Source organism: Anopheles stephensi, chromosome 3, assembly GCF_013141755.1.
Source record: "Anopheles stephensi strain Indian chromosome 3, UCI_ANSTEP_V1.0, whole genome shotgun sequence".
Classification (NCBI taxonomy): domain Eukaryota; kingdom Metazoa; phylum Arthropoda; class Insecta; order Diptera; family Culicidae; genus Anopheles; species Anopheles stephensi.
In genome coordinates this window covers 16,894,329-16,915,872 of record NC_050203.1, presented here as the reverse complement: position 1 = coordinate 16,915,872, position 21,544 = coordinate 16,894,329, and the positions used below count along the sequence as shown (strand labels likewise).

Here is a 21,544-nt window from a genome sequence, read left to right as displayed (position 1 = left end):
TGCTTGCGATGACCCCGTTATATAAATGGTCAGTTTTAATTAAATAAACTGTGCAGGCTGATGAGTTGACACGTTATTTATTTCCTAAAGTTTCTAAAGAGCGTCAAACGACGTTTATTGCACTACTATCTCATAATCGTGGCTTGTTGTCGTACTTGGAATTGTCTTAAAATCCCTTATTTGGAATCTTTTTGTCTAATACAGAATTCAAATTCTTATTAATTGCATTCCCAAGCTAGTTCAAGCCATTAAATTAGCTCTAAAATTTCCGAAACATTAATTATTGATGTTCTTGTTTGTTGCTAAATGTAGAGGCGCCCTAGCTTTTCAAACAAATTGACGTAAACCCGGCTTGCGTACGTTTATTACACACGGCTTAGTTCTCACCGCGTTTCCCAACCCAAGCGGTTGTACGTTTGAAGTACTCAATCCTCCTGCTTAATCACAATTGGCCACAGATTTACGGAACTGTCATTTGTGGAACGAGAAAGCTCGTGAACTGCGTAGTGTGAAAATTATTAAACAAAATTCGATTAGTAATACCTCTCAAAAGTGGCAAAAAGTGACGAAAAAGTGTAGCACTAGTGGTAGGGAAGAAAGTAAGTATAAATGGTTTCTCGACCGCACCCGGGCTAAAGGTGTAAAAGCGCGGTGAAAAAGTGGCTTGTTTGTGGCCGGGTGCGTAGCGCTAGTGTGTATCATGGCGGCCAATTTCACAACCTCCATAGGAGGAGAACGGCGCAGCGTCCAGCGCTTGAAAACATTTGTGTTGGATGTGTTGATTTGTTGTTGATTTCCTTTTCTCTTCCCTTTTACTTTTATTTACTCGAACCAGATTCGTCAAGATGGCGATTCCGCCATACATGATACCGCCCAATCAATGGGCCCACATGATGGCAGCCCAGCAGCAAGTGTTTGCTGTGCAGCAAGCCCAGGCCCAGGCGCAAGCACAGGCCCAGGCCCAGCAGCAACAACAGCAACAACAGCAGCAGCATCAGCATGCACAGGCTCACATGCACGCCCAGCAGATGGCAGTGAACCAGATGCAGATGCCGCCGATGGGACACATTCCGCCGGGTCCACCGAAACCGGACATAGTACTGACGGAGGAAAAGCTGCAGGAAAAAGGTGCGCTGCTACAAATTAAACACACTCTTAAGGGGCAACTTTTGTGATGGAAATATTTCTTTTACTTTTCTCCTGTTTGCAAATTCAGCACAAAAATGGCAACAGCTGCAGACGAAACGGTTCGCGGAAAAGCGCAAGTTTGGATTTGTGGATGCCCAAAAGGAAGACATGCCACCGGAGCACATCCGTAAGATTATACGCGACCATGGCGATATGACGAGCCGCAAGTACCGCCACGACAAGCGTGTCTATCTCGGGGCGCTCAAGTACATGCCGCACGCGGTGATGAAGCTGCTGGAAAACATGCCCATGCCCTGGGAACAGATCCGGGACGTGCCCGTGCTGTACCACATTACCGGTGCGATCACATTCGTGAACGAGATTCCGTGGGTTATTGAACCGCTGTACATTGCCCAGTGGGGTACGATGTGGATTATGATGCGCCGTGAAAAGCGTGATCGACGGCACTTTAAGCGTATGCGATTCCCACCGTTCGACGATGAGGAACCGCCGCTGGACTACGCCGACAACGTGCTGGACGTTGAACCGCTCGAGGCGATCCAGATCGATCTGGACGGGGAGGAAGATGGCAGTGTGTACGATTGGTTTTACGAGCACCGTCCGCTGATTGGTACACCGCACGTAAATGGGTCCACCTACCGGAAGTGGAACCTGACGCTGCCACAGATGGCGACGCTCTATCGCTTGGGCAATCAGTTGCTGACGGATCTGGTGGATGACAATTTCTTCTACCTGTTCGATCCGAAAAGCTTCTTCACGGCCAAAGCGCTGAATATGGCGATTCCTGGTGGGCCGAAATTTGAACCGCTCATCAAGGATCATAACGTGGGGTAAGCTGGCAATGGGAAGGAATTGTCGTGCCAAACACGTGGCTTATTAATCGTTTTCGCATCCCTTTTTTCTGCAGTGACGAGGATTGGAACGAGTTCAACGATATTAATAAGATCATCATTCGCCAGCCGATTCGTACAGAGTATCGTATCGCATTCCCCTATCTGTACAACAACATGCCACACTTTGTGCATCTTTCCTGGTGAGTTCTTTACGTTTCCCTGCCTACAATTTGCATTTATTTCTCCATCATTGTACACGATCGTAGCGAAGATTCATACGATGCGCGGATCAACCTTGGATGGTAGAGCAATAAGCCATTAGAATTAGTCTTACTACTAAAAAAGCGTTTTATTGTTTTAAAATATTATGGTACCAATGTTGATCGTTCGAATGAAGCCGTTAAAGCGATCGCTAATGTCCATAAACAAATTTCAAACCGCGATTGCTCGTTTGCCTCAAGATCACGTTTACATGTCGCCTAATGTAGCCCCCCTTTTCGTTCCCTTCCTTAGGTACCACGCTCCGAACGTGGTGTTCATCAAAACAGAAGATCCGGATCTGCCCGCCTTCTACTTCGATCCCCTGATCAACCCGATCGCCCATCGGCATGCGGTGAAATCGATCGAAATTCTGCCGGACGATGAGGAAGAGTTCATTCTGCCGGAAGAGGTGCAACCGTTCCTGCAGGACACACCGCTCTACACCGACAACACGGCCAACGGTATTTCGCTGCTTTGGGCCCCCCGGCCCTTCAACATGCGATCCGGTCGGTGCAGACGAGCGATCGATATTCCGCTGGTAAAAACGTGGTACAAAGAGCATTGCCCACCGGGCCACCCGGTGAAGGTGCGCGTCAGCTACCAGAAGCTGCTCAAGTACTACGTGCTGAATGCGCTGAAGCACCGCAAGCCGAAACCACAGAAGAAGCGTTACCTGTTCCGTTCCTTCAAGGCAACCAAGTTCTTCCAGACTACCACGCTGGATTGGGTGGAGGCGGGATTGCAAGTGTGCCGCCAGGGGTACAACATGTTGAATTTGCTGATTCATCGTAAAAATCTAAATTATCTGCATTTGGATTACAATTTCAATCTGAAGCCAGTGAAGACGCTCACCACCAAGGAGCGTAAGAAGTCACGGTTCGGTAATGCGTTCCACTTGTGCCGTGAAATTCTGCGCCTCACCAAGCTGATTATTGATTCGCACGTGCAGTATCGGCTGAACAACGTCGACGCGTTCCAGCTGGCCGATGGGCTGCAGTACATTTTCGCTCACGTGGGCCAGCTGACCGGCATGTACCGGTACAAGTACAAGCTGATGCGACAGATTCGTATGTGCAAGGATCTGAAGCATCTTATCTACTATCGCTTCAACACGGTAAGAAGATTATTTCGGGGACCATGCTTTGCTCGTTTGCAATGTGAACTGATTTGTTGCTTCTCTCTCTCTCTCTCTCTCTCACGCGTCTCGTTGCAGGGTCCAGTCGGAAAGGGCCCTGGCTGTGGTTTCTGGGCACCGGGTTGGCGTGTTTGGCTGTTCTTCATGCGCGGCATCACCCCACTGCTGGAGCGTTGGTTGGGAAATCTGCTGTCCCGTCAGTTCGAAGGACGCCACTCGAAGGGTGTCGCCAAGACGGTCACAAAGCAGCGCGTCGAGTCACATTTCGATCTGGAGCTGCGAGCGTCGGTAATGCACGACATTGTCGACATGATGCCGGAAGGCATCAAGCAAAACAAGGCCCGTACCATCCTGCAGCATCTGTCCGAAGCGTGGCGTTGCTGGAAGGCGAACATTCCCTGGAAGGTGCCCGGGCTGCCGATTCCGATCGAAAACATGATTCTGCGGTACGTGAAGATGAAGGCCGACTGGTGGACCAACACGGCCCACTACAACCGCGAACGTATCCGACGCGGTGCGACGGTCGACAAGACGGTGTGCAAAAAGAATTTGGGCCGACTGACGCGCCTGTACCTGAAGGCGGAACAGGAGCGGCAGCACAACTACCTGAAGGACGGTCCGTACATTTCGCCCGAGGAAGCGGTTGCGATCTACACGACCACCGTGCACTGGCTGGAATCGCGCCGCTTTGCACCGATTCCGTTCCCGCCGCTGTCGTACAAGCACGACACGAAGCTGCTGATTCTGGCGCTGGAACGGCTGAAGGAAGCGTACAGCGTGAAGTCCCGGTTGAATCAAAGCCAGCGCGAGGAGCTTGGACTGATCGAGCAGGCGTACGATAATCCGCACGAGGCGCTGTCAAGAATTAAGCGTCATCTGCTGACGCAACGTGCATTTAAGGAGGTTTGTGTCGAGTTGCTCCGAGACTCATTATGACGAATGGCAACTAATAACGCACCTGTTTGCTTTACGAATTTCCAGACCGGAATTGAATTTATGGACCTGTACAGTCACCTGATTCCGGTGTACGATGTGGAGCCGCTTGAAAAGATTACCGACGCGTACCTGGATCAGTATCTGTGGTACGAGGCGGACAAGCGGCGTCTGTTTCCACCGTGGATTAAGCCGAGCGATACGGAACCACCGCCACTGCTCGTCTACAAATGGTGTCAAGGTATGGAGGTTTTTGTAACTGATTCGACGAATACCCAAATAATCATCCCAGAGGCGCAAATGCTGCATTGGACATTGCCGGCGTGTGCTTTGTGACAATGAGATTTTACAGTTGAAGTTCATCCCCTTGTTGCAAACCTCACGCTGGCGGTGTTTCCGATTGACATCTCCTGTACTCGACACGCAAGCGATCACGTGAAGGATGGCATTAGGCGAGGCTAAATTGACGAATTAATGAGTTATTGATTTTCCACTTAAATGTGTACTAATTATGATTCCCCATTCACGCTTCCATCCCAGGCATTAACAATCTGCAGGACGTGTGGGACGTTTCGGAGGGCGAATGCAACGTGCTGCTCGAGTCGCGCTTCGAAAAGCTGTACGAAAAGATCGATTTGACGCTGCTCAATCGTCTGCTGCGTCTGATCGTGGATCACAACATTGCCGATTACATGACCGCCAAGAACAACGTGGTGATCAACTACAAGGACATGAACCACACGAACAGCTACGGCATCATCCGCGGTCTCCAGTTCGCGTCGTTCGTCGCGCAATACTACGGGCTGGTGTTGGATCTGCTGGTGCTCGGTTTGCAGCGCGCAAGTGAAATGGCCGGCCCGCCCCAGATGCCGAACGATTTCCTCACGTTCCAGGACGTCGCGACGGAAGCGTGCCACCCGATCCGGCTGTACTGCCGGTACGTGGATCGCATACACATATTCTTCCGCTTCACGGCGGAGGAGGCACGCGATCTGATACAGCGCTATCTGACCGAGCATCCCGATCCGAACAATGAGAACATTGTGGGGTACAACAACAAAAAGTGCTGGCCACGGGATGCCCGCATGCGGCTGATGAAGCACGACGTCAACTTGGGCCGGGCCGTGTTTTGGGACATTAAGAACCGTTTGCCGCGCTCGGTCACGACCGTCCAGTGGGACAACACGTTCGTGTCGGTGTACTCGAAGGACAATCCCAACCTGCTGTTCAACATGTCCGGGTTCGAGTGTCGCATTCTGCCCAAGTGTCGCACGCAGAACGATGAGTTTACGCACCGCGACGGGGTGTGGAATTTGCAGAACGAGGTCACGAAGGAACGTACGGCCCAGTGCTTCCTGCGGGTGGATGACGAATCGCTCAGCCGCTTCCACAACCGCGTGCGGCAGATTCTGATGGCATCGGGTTCGACGACGTTCACGAAGATTGTCAACAAGTGGAACACGGCCCTGATCGGTTTGATGACGTACTTCCGGGAGGCGGTCGTTAACACGCAGGAGCTGTTGGATTTGCTGGTGAAGTGTGAAAACAAGATCCAGACGCGTATCAAGATTGGATTGAACTCGAAAATGCCTTCCCGTTTCCCGCCGGTCGTGTTTTACACGCCGAAGGAGCTGGGCGGGCTGGGCATGCTGAGTATGGGCCACGTGCTCATCCCACAGTCGGATTTGCGCTGGTCGAAGCAGACGGATGTGGGCATCACGCACTTCCGCTCCGGTATGTCGCACGACGAGGATCAGCTGATTCCGAATCTGTACCGTTACATTCAGCCGTGGGAAAGTGAGTTTATCGATTCGCAGCGCGTTTGGGCCGAGTACGCGCTGAAGCGCCAGGAGGCGAACGCCCAGAACCGGCGGTTGACGTTGGAAGACTTGGAGGACAGCTGGGATCGTGGTATTCCGCGCATCAACACACTGTTCCAGAAGGATCGGCACACGCTGGCGTACGACAAGGGATGGCGCATCCGGACGGAGTTTAAGCAGTACCAGGTGCTGAAGCAGAACCCGTTCTGGTGGACGCATCAGCGCCACGACGGTAAGCTGTGGAATCTGAACAACTATCGCACGGACATGATACAGGCGCTCGGTGGCGTGGAGGGCATTCTGGAGCACACGCTGTTCAAGGGCACCTACTTCCCCACCTGGGAGGGTTTGTTCTGGGAGAAGGCGTCCGGGTTCGAGGAGTCGATGAAGTACAAGAAGCTCACGAACGCCCAACGGTCCGGTTTGAACCAGATCCCGAACCGTCGCTTCACGCTCTGGTGGTCACCGACGATCAATCGCGCCAACGTGTACGTCGGTTTCCAGGTGCAGCTTGATTTGACCGGCATTTTCATGCACGGCAAGATACCGACGCTCAAGATTTCGCTCATCCAAATCTTCCGTGCGCACTTGTGGCAGAAGATACACGAATCGATCGTGATGGATCTGTGCCAGGTGTTTGATCAGGAGCTGGACGCGCTCGAAATCGAAACGGTCCAGAAGGAGACGATCCATCCGCGCAAGTCGTACAAGATGAACTCTTCCTGTGCGGACATTCTGCTGTTCCCGGCGTACAAATGGAACGTTTCGCGACCGTCGCTGCTAGCGGACACGAAGGACACGATGGACAACACCACGACGCAGAAGTTCTGGATCGATGTGCAGCTCCGGTGGGGTGATTACGATTCGCACGACATTGAGCGTTACGCACGCGCCAAGTTCCTCGACTACACGACCGACAACATGTCGATCTATCCGTCGCCGACCGGCGTGCTGATCGCGATCGATCTGGCGTACAATCTGCACAGTGCGTACGGCAACTGGTTCCCGGGCTGCAAGCCGCTGATTCAGCAGGCAATGGCTAAGATCATGAAGGCTAACCCGGCACTGTACGTGCTGCGCGAACGTATCCGCAAGGCGCTGCAGCTGTACAGTTCCGAGCCGACCGAACCTTACCTGAGCTCGCAGAACTATGGCGAGCTGTTCTCGAACCAGATCATTTGGTTCGTGGACGATACGAACGTGTACCGGGTGACGATCCACAAGACGTTTGAGGGTAACCTGACCACGAAACCAATCAACGGGGCAATTTTCATCTTTAATCCGCGCACGGGACAGTTGTTCCTGAAGATTATTCACACGTCGGTGTGGGCCGGCCAGAAGCGTTTGGGTCAGTTGGCCAAGTGGAAGACGGCTGAAGAGGTGGCGGCCTTGATTCGCTCGCTGCCGGTAGAAGAACAGCCGAAACAGATTATCGTAACGCGCAAGGGAATGTTGGACCCGCTGGAGGTGCATCTGCTCGATTTCCCGAACATTGTCATCAAGGGTTCGGAGCTGCAGCTACCGTTCCAGGCGTGCTTGAAGGTGGAGAAGTTTGGTGATTTGATCCTGAAGGCAACCGAACCGCAGATGGTGCTGTTCAATCTGTACGACGATTGGCTGAAGACGATCTCGTCCTACACGGCCTTCTCGCGATTGATCCTGATCCTGCGCGCGCTGCACGTCAACACGGAGCGCACGAAGGTGATCCTGAAGCCGGACAAAACGACCGTTACCGAGGCGCACCACATCTGGCCGACGCTGACGGACGAGGAGTGGATCAAGGTGGAGGTACAGCTGAAGGATCTGATCCTGGCCGACTACGGCAAGAAGAACAACGTGAACGTAGCGTCGCTGACGCAGTCGGAAATTCGTGACATCATTCTCGGCATGGAGATTTCCGCCCCATCCGCCCAACGGCAGCAGATTGCCGAGATCGAGAAACAGACGAAGGAACAATCGCAGCTGACGGCAACGACGACCCGCACCACGAACAAGCACGGTGACGAAATTATTACCTCAACCACGAGCAACTACGAGACGACCACGTTCAGCTCGAAGACCGAATGGCGCGTGCGTGCGATCTCCGCCACCAATCTCCATCTGCGCACCAATCACATCTACGTCAGCTCGGACGACATTAAGGAAACGGGCTACACGTACATTCTGCCGAAGAACGTGCTCAAGAAGTTTGTCACCATTTCCGACCTGCGGGCCCAGATCGCTGGCTATCTGTACGGTGTAAGCCCACCGGACAATCCGCAGGTGAAGGAGATCCGGTGCATAGTGATGCCCCCGCAATGGGGTACGCATCAGCAGATCAATCTACCGTGTACGCTCCCGGCCCACCAGTATCTGAAGGACATGGAACCGCTCGGATGGATCCACACGCAACCGAACGAATTGCCGCAGCTCTCGCCGCAGGACATTACGACGCACGCCCGCATCATGTCGGAAAATCCCACCTGGGACGGGGAGAAGACGATCATCATCACCTGCTCGTTTACGCCAGGGTCGTGTTCGCTGACCGCGTACAAGCTGACCCCGTCCGGGTACGAGTGGGGCCACAAGAACACGGACAAGGGCAACAACCCGAAGGGCTATCTGCCGTCGCACTACGAACGCGTGCAGATGCTGCTGTCGAACAAGTTCCTTGGGTTCTTTATGGTGCCGGCCCAGGGTAGCTGGAACTACAACTTTATGGGCGTACGGCACGATCCGAACATGAAGTACGAGCTGCAGCTCGCCAATCCGAAAGAGTTTTACCACGAAATACATCGGCCGTCACACTTTTTGCTGTTTTCCAGCTTGGAGGAGGGTGGCGATGGTAATGGGGCCGACCGGGAGGACATGTTCGGTTAGGTACGGGACAGAGAGAGAGAGTAAGGGTCGTCGTGACATTTTTAGAACTTTAGAGCTCCGCAACTTACGTAGAGGTTAACAGTATGTGTGTAATGTAATGGAACGGTCAATTCGTTCGCATGTGTGACACTGATATGATTATAAGGGCGAATAATATATTGTACGTACGTCAATATATGATGTGTGTGTGTGTTTTCTTTTTCTTCTTTTTACTCTCTTTAAGAAGATAGACAATTTTGGTAATATTTTTCTTTTTTATATAGTTTTGGACTGTTCTTTCATTTTTCCCACAAAATTTAAGAATTTATAATTAAAATCAGTGTTTATTTTTACTATTTTTTCAATAACAAATGGTCTATATTTTAAGGTTCAAATTCAAGTTCGGAAATGAATTTATTTTGTTTAACATTGTAAAATACTTCTTAAAATAAAGTTTCGACAGAAGAGCTTACTTTTCTCTGGCTGTATTTTTAATGTGTCCTACATGAGAACCCCTTTGTTTTTGCAATTTATTGTAAATAATTTACCAATACGGATATTCCACAGAATTATACATTATTCCTGGTAAGTTTTCGTAAGTAAGCCACTGCTTTCAGATCTATGATCACTGCGATCTGGTCATCACCGGACGGTGGTCATTCACAAGTCCCATATTGTCTAGTGGTTAGGATATCCGGCTCTCACCCGGAAGGCCCGGGTTCGATTCCCGGTATGGGAAAAGCGAGTCTTTTTTTATCAACATTCTGTTTTTAGGGTGAAACCCTGAACCATCCCCTAGCTTAACCTCACGCGTAACGACAATCATGATAATATTTAATAGATTGAATCAAATATATTCTTAGCCATCCTCCTCTCATCGTTTCGGGATCCCTTTTCCCTGTGGCACCGAAAACCAAACGGGACACAGGCCCGTCATCGAAAGGAGGGGGTTGTGTTAAGAAAAGGACGTTCTTGCACACGTGCTCGGAATAGTTGAATTCGTTCAAGGCTTTTACACCCGTTCCCCATGCCCGGAGGACATGCGAGGAAGATTCTGGATGCCCCGGCTTACTGCGCATGTGTGCGCCCGTACGGTAAACATTCTCTACCGGCAACCATAACAACCACCCGAGGAGCCGGTCAAGAATGCCGCCATGAGCGGGAATCCCTGCGGAAAGGAGGAGAGTCACCTGCTGTGGATGAGTCACCATGGCAACGCCACGATAAATAAGTCGATGTTTGAAGGGAGATTCCGAGCAGCAGCAGCAGCAGGATCTAGTAGTACGTTTGGTTGCATGACGTTCGGAGTTCGGAGAGTTCTGATTTATTTGGTACTTTTTTTTGTGTGCAAAATATTGCAATTTTGAGGTTAGTTGGACTGATATATAGCATAAGGACCTCATTAAGTATAGCTCTGAGGTAATGTGAGAAGTTACCCCAATATTTCACCCTCACCCGGTGTGCTGGAAGTGCAAGTAGCTCTGCTATGGTTGTTCTAATTAGAAGTTTTAGCAATTCCTTTACTTACGATTTTTAGCTGAAGAAGAGTAAACGCGTCACCGAAGGACACCGAGCATGGAGGACCAACCGAAGGCAGAAGGTGAGGCGGACAAAAAGATTGTCCATGTTTATCCGCTGGTAAAGGTACGTACACGTGCACACCTTCTGTAGTTTGGATTCCAGCTAGTTGGTACAGTAGTTGGCCAAATGCTTCTTGAAGTGTATTCCGTTCGAATACTCCTGTTGCATCCCAAGCACTCAATGCACTAATACTACCACAATCTCAACTTACCACCACTCCACCACCACCACCAACGTTGCCGGGGCCAGTTTTCCGATATGAATGACGATGTCCGAGCCGAGGCGATAGAATTGAGCATTACAGCGTGTGAGAAATACGCACAAAACTACGAGGTAATGTGAACACCGATTGGTGTTGCTCTGCACCAAATTACGATTCCGTCCCCGATTCCCCGAGTCCAATCCTGAAAACCAACCGATCAACCGTACAAAATCGCTACAATATAACAATCCTGTTTTTATTTTTGTCCCAACGTCCCAATGGTGCGGTAAACCTTTGGGCGGGCGTAGGTTGCGGCCAAAACGATTAAAGAGCTGATGGACAAAAAGTTTGGCACCTTCTGGCATGTGGTCGTCGGCGAAGGTTTCGGGTACGAGGTGTCGTACGAAACGAAGAACATACTGTATCTGTTTTTCGGTGGCAATTTGGCGATCGTACTGTGGAAGTGTTCCTAGACTCGTTCGTTGTTTCCTTTTTTTGTGCTTAAGTAGTCATACATCAGTAAATTGGAATTGGAATATGAGCCAGATAAATACACATACCGGCTGTTGATAGCGATTTGTTAATTTGATTGCTGTTGTCCACCTGCAAAGATCCTTGTGAACGATTCCCTTCTTTTCCCTGGTATTTCCCTACAACTTTCCTCCATCTTGTAAAAATGTCTAAATTCAAAAGCAAAACTGCACACACGTGTGTTTGTATAAAGTGTCCATACCTTGTATAGAAAAAAAAAACGGTCCTTCTTATTTGCACTTCGGGTACGGCAAAAACAACCCATCCTGTACATACTCTCTCCCTCTCTCTCTCTCTGGGTCTGGTGTATATAAATATGATGTACAGATGTACCATAATTCGGCAACGAAATCACTCACGAACCCGAACACTACTAAAGAAAAGCAATAATGTACAGCAATAAGCAGGAACAGGCGCGCGTCACGTTTGTAAATGAACAGTGGGGCGGGAACGCCGGGTGCTGCATCTGTGGTGCGCGAGAACTCGGAACGTTTGACGGGATGTTGCCCCGTGCAGCAGAACGTATGTTTTCCCGACCATGGATGCAACGCGGTTCCCGCTTGCCACTACCCCCACCCCGTTTCTCACGTTCTGCAATGCTATTCTACTCTAATCTGCGCCTTACAGCGTCATTGTTGTTTGTGCTGATCAATGAATGAAGCAAGGATTCACACCAAAACTGACCGAAGTGTGCGTGTGACCTGCCCTAAGTCTATCTGAACACTGTCGCCGTGCCGTTTTGGTTCGTTCGCCTGCCGTAGTGTAGAGTTTTCTTTGCTTCGGGTCTATGCACATGTAGTTCTAGCACAAGTAGCTTAGCTGCCATTGCTGCCATCACGACAACAGGTTTCCTCATGTAGTGTACTAGTTATTATAGTGTAAATATCATTTAAATAGAGTCCAGACTTGAGGACGGTGAAAGGAGTCCACAGCAGTACTAGGAGACGATAGGAAGCTTTTAACGATTTAACACGTCCAGGAATTTAAGATACTTTTGCTTCACTCGACGGCTCGAAAGGATTGTACGAGCTTCGAGGGTTGTTTGGTGCCATTCTTATGACATGATCACATCAAGATCAGCAATAGCCTGGAGAGTGTTATTCGCTGCACAATATTACAGCTATAGATCATAAAACTGTTCCAAATGCATGGCCGAAATAGTTCATAGTTCCTTCAGACCTGTGTACAGCTTCCAGACCTTCACCGCATTTTGGATAGGAGAAGGCCCCTGAGCTGGTTCCCTCAATTCGAGCTATCCAACAAAGATAGGTGAACTCCACAACTTCAAAAGTGCGATCACCTACTTACTTACCTATCAGGCGCTACAACCGCATCGCGGTCTTTCGGCCTGCTGCAACAATCCTCGATACCGCTCACAGTTTAGCGCCGTCGTCTGCCAATCCGTTATCCTGGCTGTTCTGGCGGACGCATGAACGCCATTTCTCCTTCTCAATATGGGCCTATCACTTCTCCTCTGTCCGTGTGGACGGCCTAAAAGGACTTTACGCGCTGCGTTGTCCGTTGTCATTCTCATGACGTGACCAGGCCACCGGAGCCTGGTGAGTTTAATCGCTGCACGATGGTGAAATTATCGTACAGCTCATAGAGCTCGTCATTGTAGCGGCTCCTCCACACATCCGGGGCCAAGAAATCGTTCTGATCATCTTCCTCTCGAACGCGGCTAAGCGGGTTTCGCCAGAGTTGGACAGAGCCCATGTCTCAGCGGCGTATGTGAGTACTGGGACTATAAATGTTCTGTACAGTCCCAGCTTCGTCCGTCGCGACAGGTATTTAGAGACCGGTTGGCAGCCAGCTCCCTGGCGCGCAACTCAACATCAATGTTATTTTCGGTGCAGAATTTTGACCCTAGATGGGTAGATGCTTTTGGACGACTTCAAAGGTGCGGTCATCTATCTGTACAATGTCTCTGCTGAAATCAGTATTTGACTTCCACAAATAAGCTACACCTGATCAAAGTTAAACAAGTCACGGGTCTCTTGCTAGATATCCCTTGGTAGTAGATCTTGTTGTTCTATATCCTTACATTAGTCGTTGTGACTAAGTAACGCTTGTTAGACTCTTTGGAGGGACGACTAATGGAGAGCTAGACTCTGCTTCTTCCTTCTTGGCCCCTGACGTCCTCTTGGGTGCCATGCCTGCCATTTCTGGCTTACTAGACTTAATCATACCGTACCGTAGTCTTCACTGCAGGGGAACGGTTCGGCAGGGATTTGGAGGCCCAGATTAAAGAATGCAATTAAATAAGGCAAATAAATTCAAACACTCATTTAGAAATGCCGCGCCAGGTACAACCCTGTTTTAATCGTCCATTTGTTATTTTATATAAACATCATTGATTGTTTTAGAGGGTAATATGTATATCTCTCGTACAAATTGCAACTGCTGATAAATACTTCTAGCGTGTAATGTTACTGTACCGTTTCATGGAGTTTTCGAGCGGTAGAAAAACATTCAATACGATTTGTATATAATTGCAGCTATATTATTTTGTTTGTTTGCAAAAGAAAACCCTTTGAGCAAACCCGCAAATCGGCCCTCCAATCTTATTGTCATGCTCGGTTTGTAGTAGTAGTAGTAGTAGTACAACACAAAACGAAGCATAATATTATTCGTTATAAAATCTCATTCAATGCTCACAGCAACGATGTAGTTCGCACTGTTTGTTGTTAAAATTAATCTATTTTTAATGGAGGCTTTTAAACTAGCGGGCGTATTGGTCAGGTTCAAATATATTAAAACATGATTTCTATGATTGTTTGTACGATTGGTACAAATATTGCAAATGGCGTACACCTCGATAGGGAATCAGTAAGAGTGTTTAACCTGTGTGTTCCTCTTTTGGCACTTTGGGGATAAATGATATGCGTACCGTGCAAGCAACATTTGTTTAGAGCATTGCATTGCAAAACCGCAAACCGTGTGTGGCGGGGAAAAGCATTTGATTGACTACGAATACTGTTCGGGTGCTGACTCTGTCCCTATGGGGAAACGGGTTGTGCGAATGGGCGTTCGGGGTTTGGTTCCCTCACTGGGGTGGTAATTAGCTGCCGTCGAAAAGAGAGGTTTTGCTGGTTAAGATGCCTTAAGAAACCGGGGGGGAAAAACAGTTTCCCCTTTGCTTTTTTTCTTTTTTGTTCGTAAATGGTGAGTACAAAGATGGGTGTGAAAAATGTTAAACCGACCGTTGGTCACTTCGTCACCCAACATCCAAAACAGCTAAGAAGACTGCTGCTGCAGATGCGTGATGAGAATTTTGGTCGACATCGCCAGATCGTACGCACAGCCACGCACCTGCTCCATGCTCTGCTGAATACTATCGGCCAACGGTTTGCCCGTACTGGCACCATTCGGTACGGTCGCACCCTCGGCCGCCAAACACTGCTGCAGCCGGGCACACTCCGCCTGGATAAGGTTACCGTGGAAGTTAAGCTGCTGCAGGGCACCGCGAACCGATTCGCTTGCACAGAGCGAGGCGGGAAACAGTGCCATCAGATCGATCACGGCTAGCCGGATGCGTTCCGCGCTCGGGACGAACGCTTCCCGCTGGGATAGATCCTTCATGGCGGCAAACAGATCCTTGATGCGCCGGGCAACGAGATCCGTACGGCGTTTAACCTCCTCGAACGAGGGCAACTGGCCGGTACCGTTCACGTTGCCGGATGCCGGCGGGTCCATCGCACCACTCGCTGCCGGTGCCATCGAGTAGAGGCTTTGCGTAATCGGGGGCCGTCCTTCGTCGCGTGGCGTTTGACGCGTTTCGTACATACTGACCGGTCGTTTGGCGTATGCAGCAGCAGCAGCAGCCGCTGCAGCCGCTTGTCTCGCTTCCTGCGTGTTGGGATCCCGTTCCGGGGAACCTTCGCTCGTACCGGACCCGTTCAGGTGGGAATCGATGCGACTAAAACAGAGGTTAAAGAATGTAAATTACACAAGCGCATCGGTATTAGTGCATTTCCGTTCTACTTACAGTTGCACCTCGTGGTCCTTCGTGTCGATGGTCGATTTAAGCTGATTGTTTTCCGAGGCCAGCTTTTGTATCATGCTGCGCAGCTCGTGTATGGTCAGCTCTTGGTCCTGTACCCGTTGGCGCAACGTTTCCACCTCCACGTTGGAAACGGCCGCCGGTGACGATTTGTTTACTAGGGCCTAGGGTGGACGGACCGCAACGGGGGATAAAAAGGGGCAATGCCGATTGAAATATTACCGATACATTCCGGCTCAAAGCGGTCCAGTTAGAAGTGTTAAGGTAACGTTAGAACGTTAGAACGAACAACTTACGGATAGTAGACACACATAGAAGATGATGAGTATGTGTAACAACAAACATCACAAACATGCAAATAACGATGAATGGGAAGAAGGTTAGTAATGTGCGCAAGGACAGCAGGACAGACTACCAGAGTTTATTGATTCGGTTAGTTGCCCGGTTTCAGCAGTAAACACTTTACATTATCAAACTACAGTACGGACGGATGACGGTGTGTTGTGTTTGTGTTAAAAATGCCCGGAAACCACCATATTACTTTCGAAACACATTGGCTGTCTTTTAGTTACATCTTCACGGTATATCATCGGCGCTAGATGAGCACAGTGGCACAATGAGAATGTTGGTATGCAGCTTTGGTATGTTAGAACATGAAGATGAGCATTAATAGTAGAAGTAGTGGTAGTAGCATCAGCAGTAGTATATGTAAATAGGGATGAAACGATCACGTCCTGGTGATTGATGAGAGTATATTAGTACGGAGCACATGTAACATCTAAGCAACTCTCGCGAAGCGAATTTAAGTACTCTTGTCCCGTCCCCCCCTTAAAAGCTTCCCTCCACCTTCTCTCCCCTGTTCCTCGCACCTCGTTGACCTGGGTTTACCTTTCTACGATTAAGTTAATATCACATGTTAGTAATGTTGTTAGCGTTGTTCGATGCAAACGATTTTTTTTTTGTTGGGCTAGGAACTAGAACTACGTCGTGTTGTAATGATCTATTTTTCCCGTTCCTATGCGTTTCCTCATTGCGAGTGATTGTCGGTGGCAAAACACACACACAAAACCCGACCACCACCACCGCCCATTCAACCGAAGCTGTTGTTATGATTGAGTACGGATTTTTTCTGGCGCATAAGGAGCTTTACCTGTTGCGCTACCGGCGCCAACGCAGCATAATCATCGTCCGACGCGACCGCATCGTACAGTGGCTCATCGTCCGAGAGATTGGAATCGCGGATACCACCACCCAGGGCCGGAGCTAGTGCGGCCGCCTTTAGCTGTGCCAAACCAACGGGCAACGGTCCATCGATCGGGCGCAGGTTGGCCATATTCTGGCGGCGGTGTGCATCGAGCAGTACGTCCATCAGCAGCCCGGCAAATTCCTGCTGGCTGAAGCGGGCCAACTTTTGACGTCCCTGAGCAAAAGAGCAACGCGACGCATTAGATACCGTCCATGCATCGTACTGGGAAGCAAGCCTACCTGATTCCTTGTGGCACTCAGATGCGGATTGGTGGGAAGAAACGGCACAGCTCCGGAGTCTGGGTTCAGGGCGCTCGTGGCCCATATTGCTTCCGTCTCGCGACGATCCACCTCATCGTACAGATCCATTACCAGCTCCTCAAACATGCGGTTCGGGACGAGCTGCAGCTTGCCGCGGGCAATTTTGAGCTGTTCGCTCATCTCCTTCTTCGACTGGCCAGGGATGAGGAGATGCTGGCCGGACTGTGGGAAGGACGAAACGAAATTTGTGAAATTGATTGTAACGCAATAATAACCAGATGTGAGGCGAAACACTTACCATATGGTTTGGTTTTTTGCCAATCAGAAAGAACGTCAGCCGATCGGTAACCTCGTACATCACCTCCAGCAAACGTTCCGCAATGACACTGTGCTTCGCCTGTTTGGCCAACTCGAGCGGTGTGTTTCCCTGTGCGTCCAGTGCATTTACGTCCGCTCCGTACACCAGCAGCAGTTCGATCTGGGACAGCTGGCCCGACTTTACGGCCACGTGCAGCGGGGTGGAACCTTTATCTTCGTGATAGAAATTGGGATCGGCTCCCTGGACGAGCAATCGCAGGGAAGTTTCTAAGTTCCCGGCACGCACACTGGCGTGCAGCTGTTTGCTTAGCTCCAGCTCCAAACTGCTACCCTCTTCGGCTTGAAATGTAGGCTTCAGGACGTACGCTAGCTGAACGTGCTTGGCCCGGATAAAGTCTGCCTTGGTCGGGTGTACCGCATCCTTGGGAGTTGGTTTGCGCTTCAAGCTTTTCGGAGCTGCCGAATCGAGCAGCAGATGTTCCCACACGCTGTTGGCACCGTGTGCGTTCAGCTGGTTGACAAAGTTCAGCACCGACGGTTGCCAGCTGCCCTGGCGTAGGGATTTCACTTGCGAGATGTGCCGGCCGAGACTGCGATGGATCGAGCAGCAGTCGGCACACAGCAGTATGCCACGGTTGATCGATGCCCAGGAAGGATCTGCAAAGGTGGGAGAATGATTGCCGTATAATTATGGAGAAAAGGAAAACAAACACACAACCCCAACTTACCCGCACTACCACAGTCCCCGCAAACGTCCGTTTGTATGCGCGATTTAGCACGTGACATTGTGGTTTTATATTAGCGACTCTCGCTTCCCTTTTCTAAGCGATGCTGCTAAATACTGTTTGCTTATCAAATTGTCGTTTGTTGAGCAAATGCAGCACTGGACCAGAGAGGAAACCGTTATTATAGACCAGCAGGATGGTATACTAGATCATCGGCGGAACGGGGTGGAGATCTCGGAGTAGCGTTCACGGACCGACAAACCCGTTTTGTTTCACCAGGCAAGAGTGCACCACGGTCAAGGGGAAGAAAAATGCAGCCAGGCAGCTAGCCAAAAACAGGTTGCAGAAGCCTAGCCACAATCCACAAGCGCGCTCGATCATCAATGAATATCAGATGCTGTGCAGCAGCAGTACACACACAAACGATATGGCCGATGCTCCGATCCCAATGAATCAGTCTGCAGTATGGCACGGTTATGCACCCACGCAGAGGCTGTGTAGCTGTGCCGTGGTGGTTGGCGGTTCGGTTCTATAAGGCCAGCGAGGTTCTCTGCACCACTACGTAGGTCGCCATTTTTCGAGATGTTGCTGCTTTGCGTTGCTTCCTTTTTCATACGCTGTTCTATGTTTAGAAGCAACGACAGGGGAAGAAAAAAAAAAACACCAAACTACACACCTACTGAATGTTTTGACACAACCGCGACCGCGCCTCGCATGCCCTCCGGCCTACGGCGCCTACCGTTCTGCAGGGTTGGATTGAGCGATGCGACTGTGTGGTTGATGGCGAAGAATGGTGTTTTCCGTACGATTAGAAGATTTATTTCACCGAGAAACATTTTTTGATTTTTCTAATTATCTAATGTATTTTTCAGTCTGGGTTTCATTTTCATTTCTTCGCAATTATTATTGTTTTGAATTTTTAATTGTTCGTTGCTTTTTGAGCAGCCCTTACACGATTCGTTCACAACTGTCAAACTGACAGTTGCATCAAAACATTCCACTCCATTGTAAACATTGCCGGTTTTTGGTGGCGCACATGCTGCTGCTGATTCACGCATTTCCTCAGCGAAAAGTTCCAAAATGTCCATCGAAACGATCTATACATCGGCCGCCTGTAATCGAACGCCGGATTCGTTAGATTGGGGGCAAGATGGGTTGATTTACTTTGCCGCTAGCCACGCCATTGCCGTGTTCGATCCAAAGGTAGGTGCAGCTAAAGGGAACCACTCAATTGCGCACATTGAATGAAATGATCACTGTTTGACTTCTTTTCAGTACCAAGGTTCGGTTAAAATCATTCGCACGTTGGTCGGCCACAAAGCAAGGGTAAACACGGTACGTGTAGTTCGCGCTGCAATAGAATGCCACGGTAGTATTCATCTGGTTTCGGGTTCGGATGATGGCACATGCATACTGTGGAATACCAAGCAGGATGGAGCTGAAGCTAATCCTGCACGATTTGTTCTGAACGGACATTTGAAGGGTGTGACGGTGGTTGATGCATTCGTTGATGCAGCGAAAAATCTGATCGTTGCCACCGGATCAGTTGATAGTTCGATCAAATTGTGGCATTGTGTGAATGAATCAACCTTCGAATGCTTTCAAACGATCGACTTACGATCGGGACTCACGTTCGCCATGAAGTTGCTCAGTTTACCGCGATCGAACGCCACCATGCTTGCGTTCGCGACCGACACGGACGTGGTGAACCTTTGTGTCCGTCAGGAAGAAAACTTTGTACAGGTGGAACAACTGAAGGGCCACTTTGATTGGGTGCGTGGATTGGATTGCGTTCAGCTGCCGGATAGCGACGACTGGTTGTTGGCCACCTCGTCCCAGGATACCTTCATTCGTTTGTGGCGCATCTCACCGAGAGAATCGTTGCAGAAGCAAAAAGATTTTGAAGAAATCCGTCTCGATGAGGATATAACGATCGAGGAGCGTACGTTTACTGTTCGCGCGGTGGACGGTAGCGAATATCATTATGCCCTTTCGCTGGAATCCGTACTGCAGGGGCATGAAGGATGGGTGTATGGAGTGCATTTTTCCTTACACAACAGTAAGCTTCACCTGCTTTCGAGCTCGATCGATAAGAGCCTTATCGCTTGGACACCGTCAGAGAGTGGCGTGTGGGTGGAAAGTGTTCGAGTGGGTGAGGTTGGTGGATCATCGCTAGGGTTTTATGGAGGGAAATTTTCACCCAACGGAAAGTCCATCATTGGACATGGGTTCCAGGGTAGTTTCCATCTGTGGCACGAGGACGACGAACAGCGCGGACTGTGGAATCCGGGAACCATTTTGGGAGGCCACTTTGGCGGGGTACGAGATCTTGCCTGGGATCCTGTCGGGGGGATGTATGTGATTACGCTGTCCGCCGATCAAACTACCCGGATACATGCACCGTGGAACAGAAAGGGCGAAGTTACGTGGCACGAGATTGGACGGCCCCAGGTGCACGGCTACGACATGCAATGTTTGACGCTGCTTTCACGCTATCGGTTAGCCAGTGCGGCAGAGGAGAAGATAATAAGAATCTTTCAAGCGCCATCAAATTTCGTGGAAAACTTTAGAGCACTTTGTGGTGTTGCGAGCGATCCGGAGGGAGATGCTGTTATTGAAAGTAAGTAACAACCATCGATTAAAACGAGGAATACTACAATTTTTTTTACCTTTTTCTTAGGTAACCCTATGGGAGCATCGGTCCCATCGTTGGGACTGTCCAACAAAGCGGTATTTGACGTCGAGCAGCCGGAACCGGATAAGCGCCACATCAAGGACATGTATCCGGAACATTACTTCAGCCCGATCGCACTGGAGTCCCCACCGGCCGAGGAAACGTTGATGCAAAACACACTTTGGCCCGAAATTCAGAAACTATACGGACACGGAAACGAACTCTACGCGATCGCATCCTCGCCCGACGGAAGCCTCATCGCATCGGGATGTCGTGCAACGTCAGCGAACCAGGCACAAATTTTACTCTGGGACACAGCATCTTGGCGCATTCTGCAACACCTCACCGCACATCAGCTCACAGTTACACAGTTAGCATTCTCACCGAACGGTCAATTCCTGCTGGCAGCGTCACGTGATCGGACGTTTTCCGTGTTTCGCCGTGAGGAGATGGCCGGTTCGTTCGAGTTGGTTATGCGTTCGGACAAAACGAAAGGTGTGCATACGCGTATTATTTGGTGCTGTGACTGGTCGCACGATTCGGAGCTTTTCGCAACAGGATCCCGGGATGGGAAGGTGGTTGCGTGGATTGGAGCTGAACAGGAACAGCAGCAGGGCGCTTCTGCGGCACCATTTGTACAACGCTCCGTTTTGGAGCTTAAGAATGAATCAATTACGGCGGTCGCGTTTGGCAGAAAGAAGCTCCAGGACGATCGGTACCTGGTGGCAGTTGGTTTGGAGAGTGGTGTGATTAAACTGTACGGTTTGGGTCAGTGGGATCTGCTGGTCAACATTTCTGAAGCGTAAGTAGAAAAGTTTTTCTTGTGTGTGGAAAATGATTAATTTTATTTTGTTCGTTTTAGGCACGCACATCATATGACGGTTAAACGCCTATCATTCCGGCCACACGAGGAGAGTCACCAGCTAGCAAGCTGTGGAGAGGATGGATTGGTTCGGGTGTATGGATTGAAGTTGTAGAAGGGAGGAACAATTATTATAAATAAAGTACTTTTATGTTCCGAGGTACGTGGTGAAA

The 21,544-nt window shown here is 49.9% G+C and overlaps 4 protein-coding genes and 1 non-coding gene across 10 annotated transcripts; 4 read left to right on the top strand and 1 right to left on the bottom strand.

The window, feature by feature from the left end:
- Positions 1-441: 441 nt before the first annotated feature.
- On the top strand, positions 442-9,170 carry LOC118509894 (pre-mRNA-processing-splicing factor 8). Its single transcript, XM_036051141.1, has 8 exons — positions 442-599; positions 836-1,128; positions 1,217-1,979; positions 2,057-2,182; positions 2,496-3,357; positions 3,457-4,281; positions 4,360-4,552; positions 4,852-9,170. The coding sequence occupies exons 2-8, from the start codon at positions 846-848 to the stop codon at positions 8,988-8,990; spliced, it is 7,191 nt and encodes a 2,396-aa protein (XP_035907034.1). The 5' UTR covers positions 442-599; positions 836-845; the 3' UTR covers positions 8,991-9,170.
- A 466-nt stretch (positions 9,171-9,636) lies between these two features.
- Trnae-cuc lies at positions 9,637-9,708 on the top strand. Its single transcript has one exon. It is a non-coding gene; the product is annotated as a tRNA-Glu (tRNA).
- Positions 9,709-10,199: 491 nt separating this feature from the next.
- LOC118509898 (dynein light chain 4, axonemal) lies at positions 10,200-11,336 on the top strand. 6 transcript variants are annotated; one of them, XM_036051147.1, is made up of 4 exons: positions 10,200-10,337; positions 10,482-10,613; positions 10,800-10,883; positions 11,061-11,336. In XM_036051147.1, the coding sequence occupies exons 2-4, from the start codon at positions 10,545-10,547 to the stop codon at positions 11,223-11,225; spliced, it is 318 nt and encodes a 105-aa protein (XP_035907040.1). In that variant the 5' UTR covers positions 10,200-10,337; positions 10,482-10,544; the 3' UTR covers positions 11,226-11,336. The 6 variants fall into 6 exon arrangements, with proteins under 6 accessions (XP_035907040.1, XP_035907042.1, XP_035907046.1 ...); XM_036051149.1 differs by having other exon boundaries at positions 10,211-10,337; positions 10,507-10,613; XM_036051153.1 differs by having other exon boundaries at positions 10,248-10,337; positions 10,516-10,613.
- A 2,234-nt stretch (positions 11,337-13,570) lies between these two features.
- Positions 13,571-18,545, bottom strand: LOC118509896 (ARF GTPase-activating protein GIT1). Its single transcript, XM_036051144.1, has 6 exons — positions 17,839-18,545; positions 17,091-17,767; positions 16,772-17,014; positions 16,437-16,706; positions 15,272-15,450; positions 13,571-15,202 (listed from the first exon to the last, which is right to left on the bottom strand). Exons 1-6 carry the CDS (start codon positions 17,894-17,896, stop codon positions 14,521-14,523), a joined length of 2,109 nt encoding a protein of 702 aa, XP_035907037.1. The 5' UTR covers positions 17,897-18,545; the 3' UTR covers positions 13,571-14,520.
- A 282-nt stretch (positions 18,546-18,827) lies between these two features.
- On the top strand, positions 18,828-21,544 carry LOC118513479 (probable elongator complex protein 2). The gene is made up of 4 exons (XM_036059277.1): positions 18,828-19,038; positions 19,111-20,455; positions 20,516-21,311; positions 21,372-21,544. Exons 1-4 carry the CDS (start codon positions 18,916-18,918, stop codon positions 21,484-21,486), a joined length of 2,379 nt encoding a protein of 792 aa, XP_035915170.1. The 5' UTR covers positions 18,828-18,915; the 3' UTR covers positions 21,487-21,544.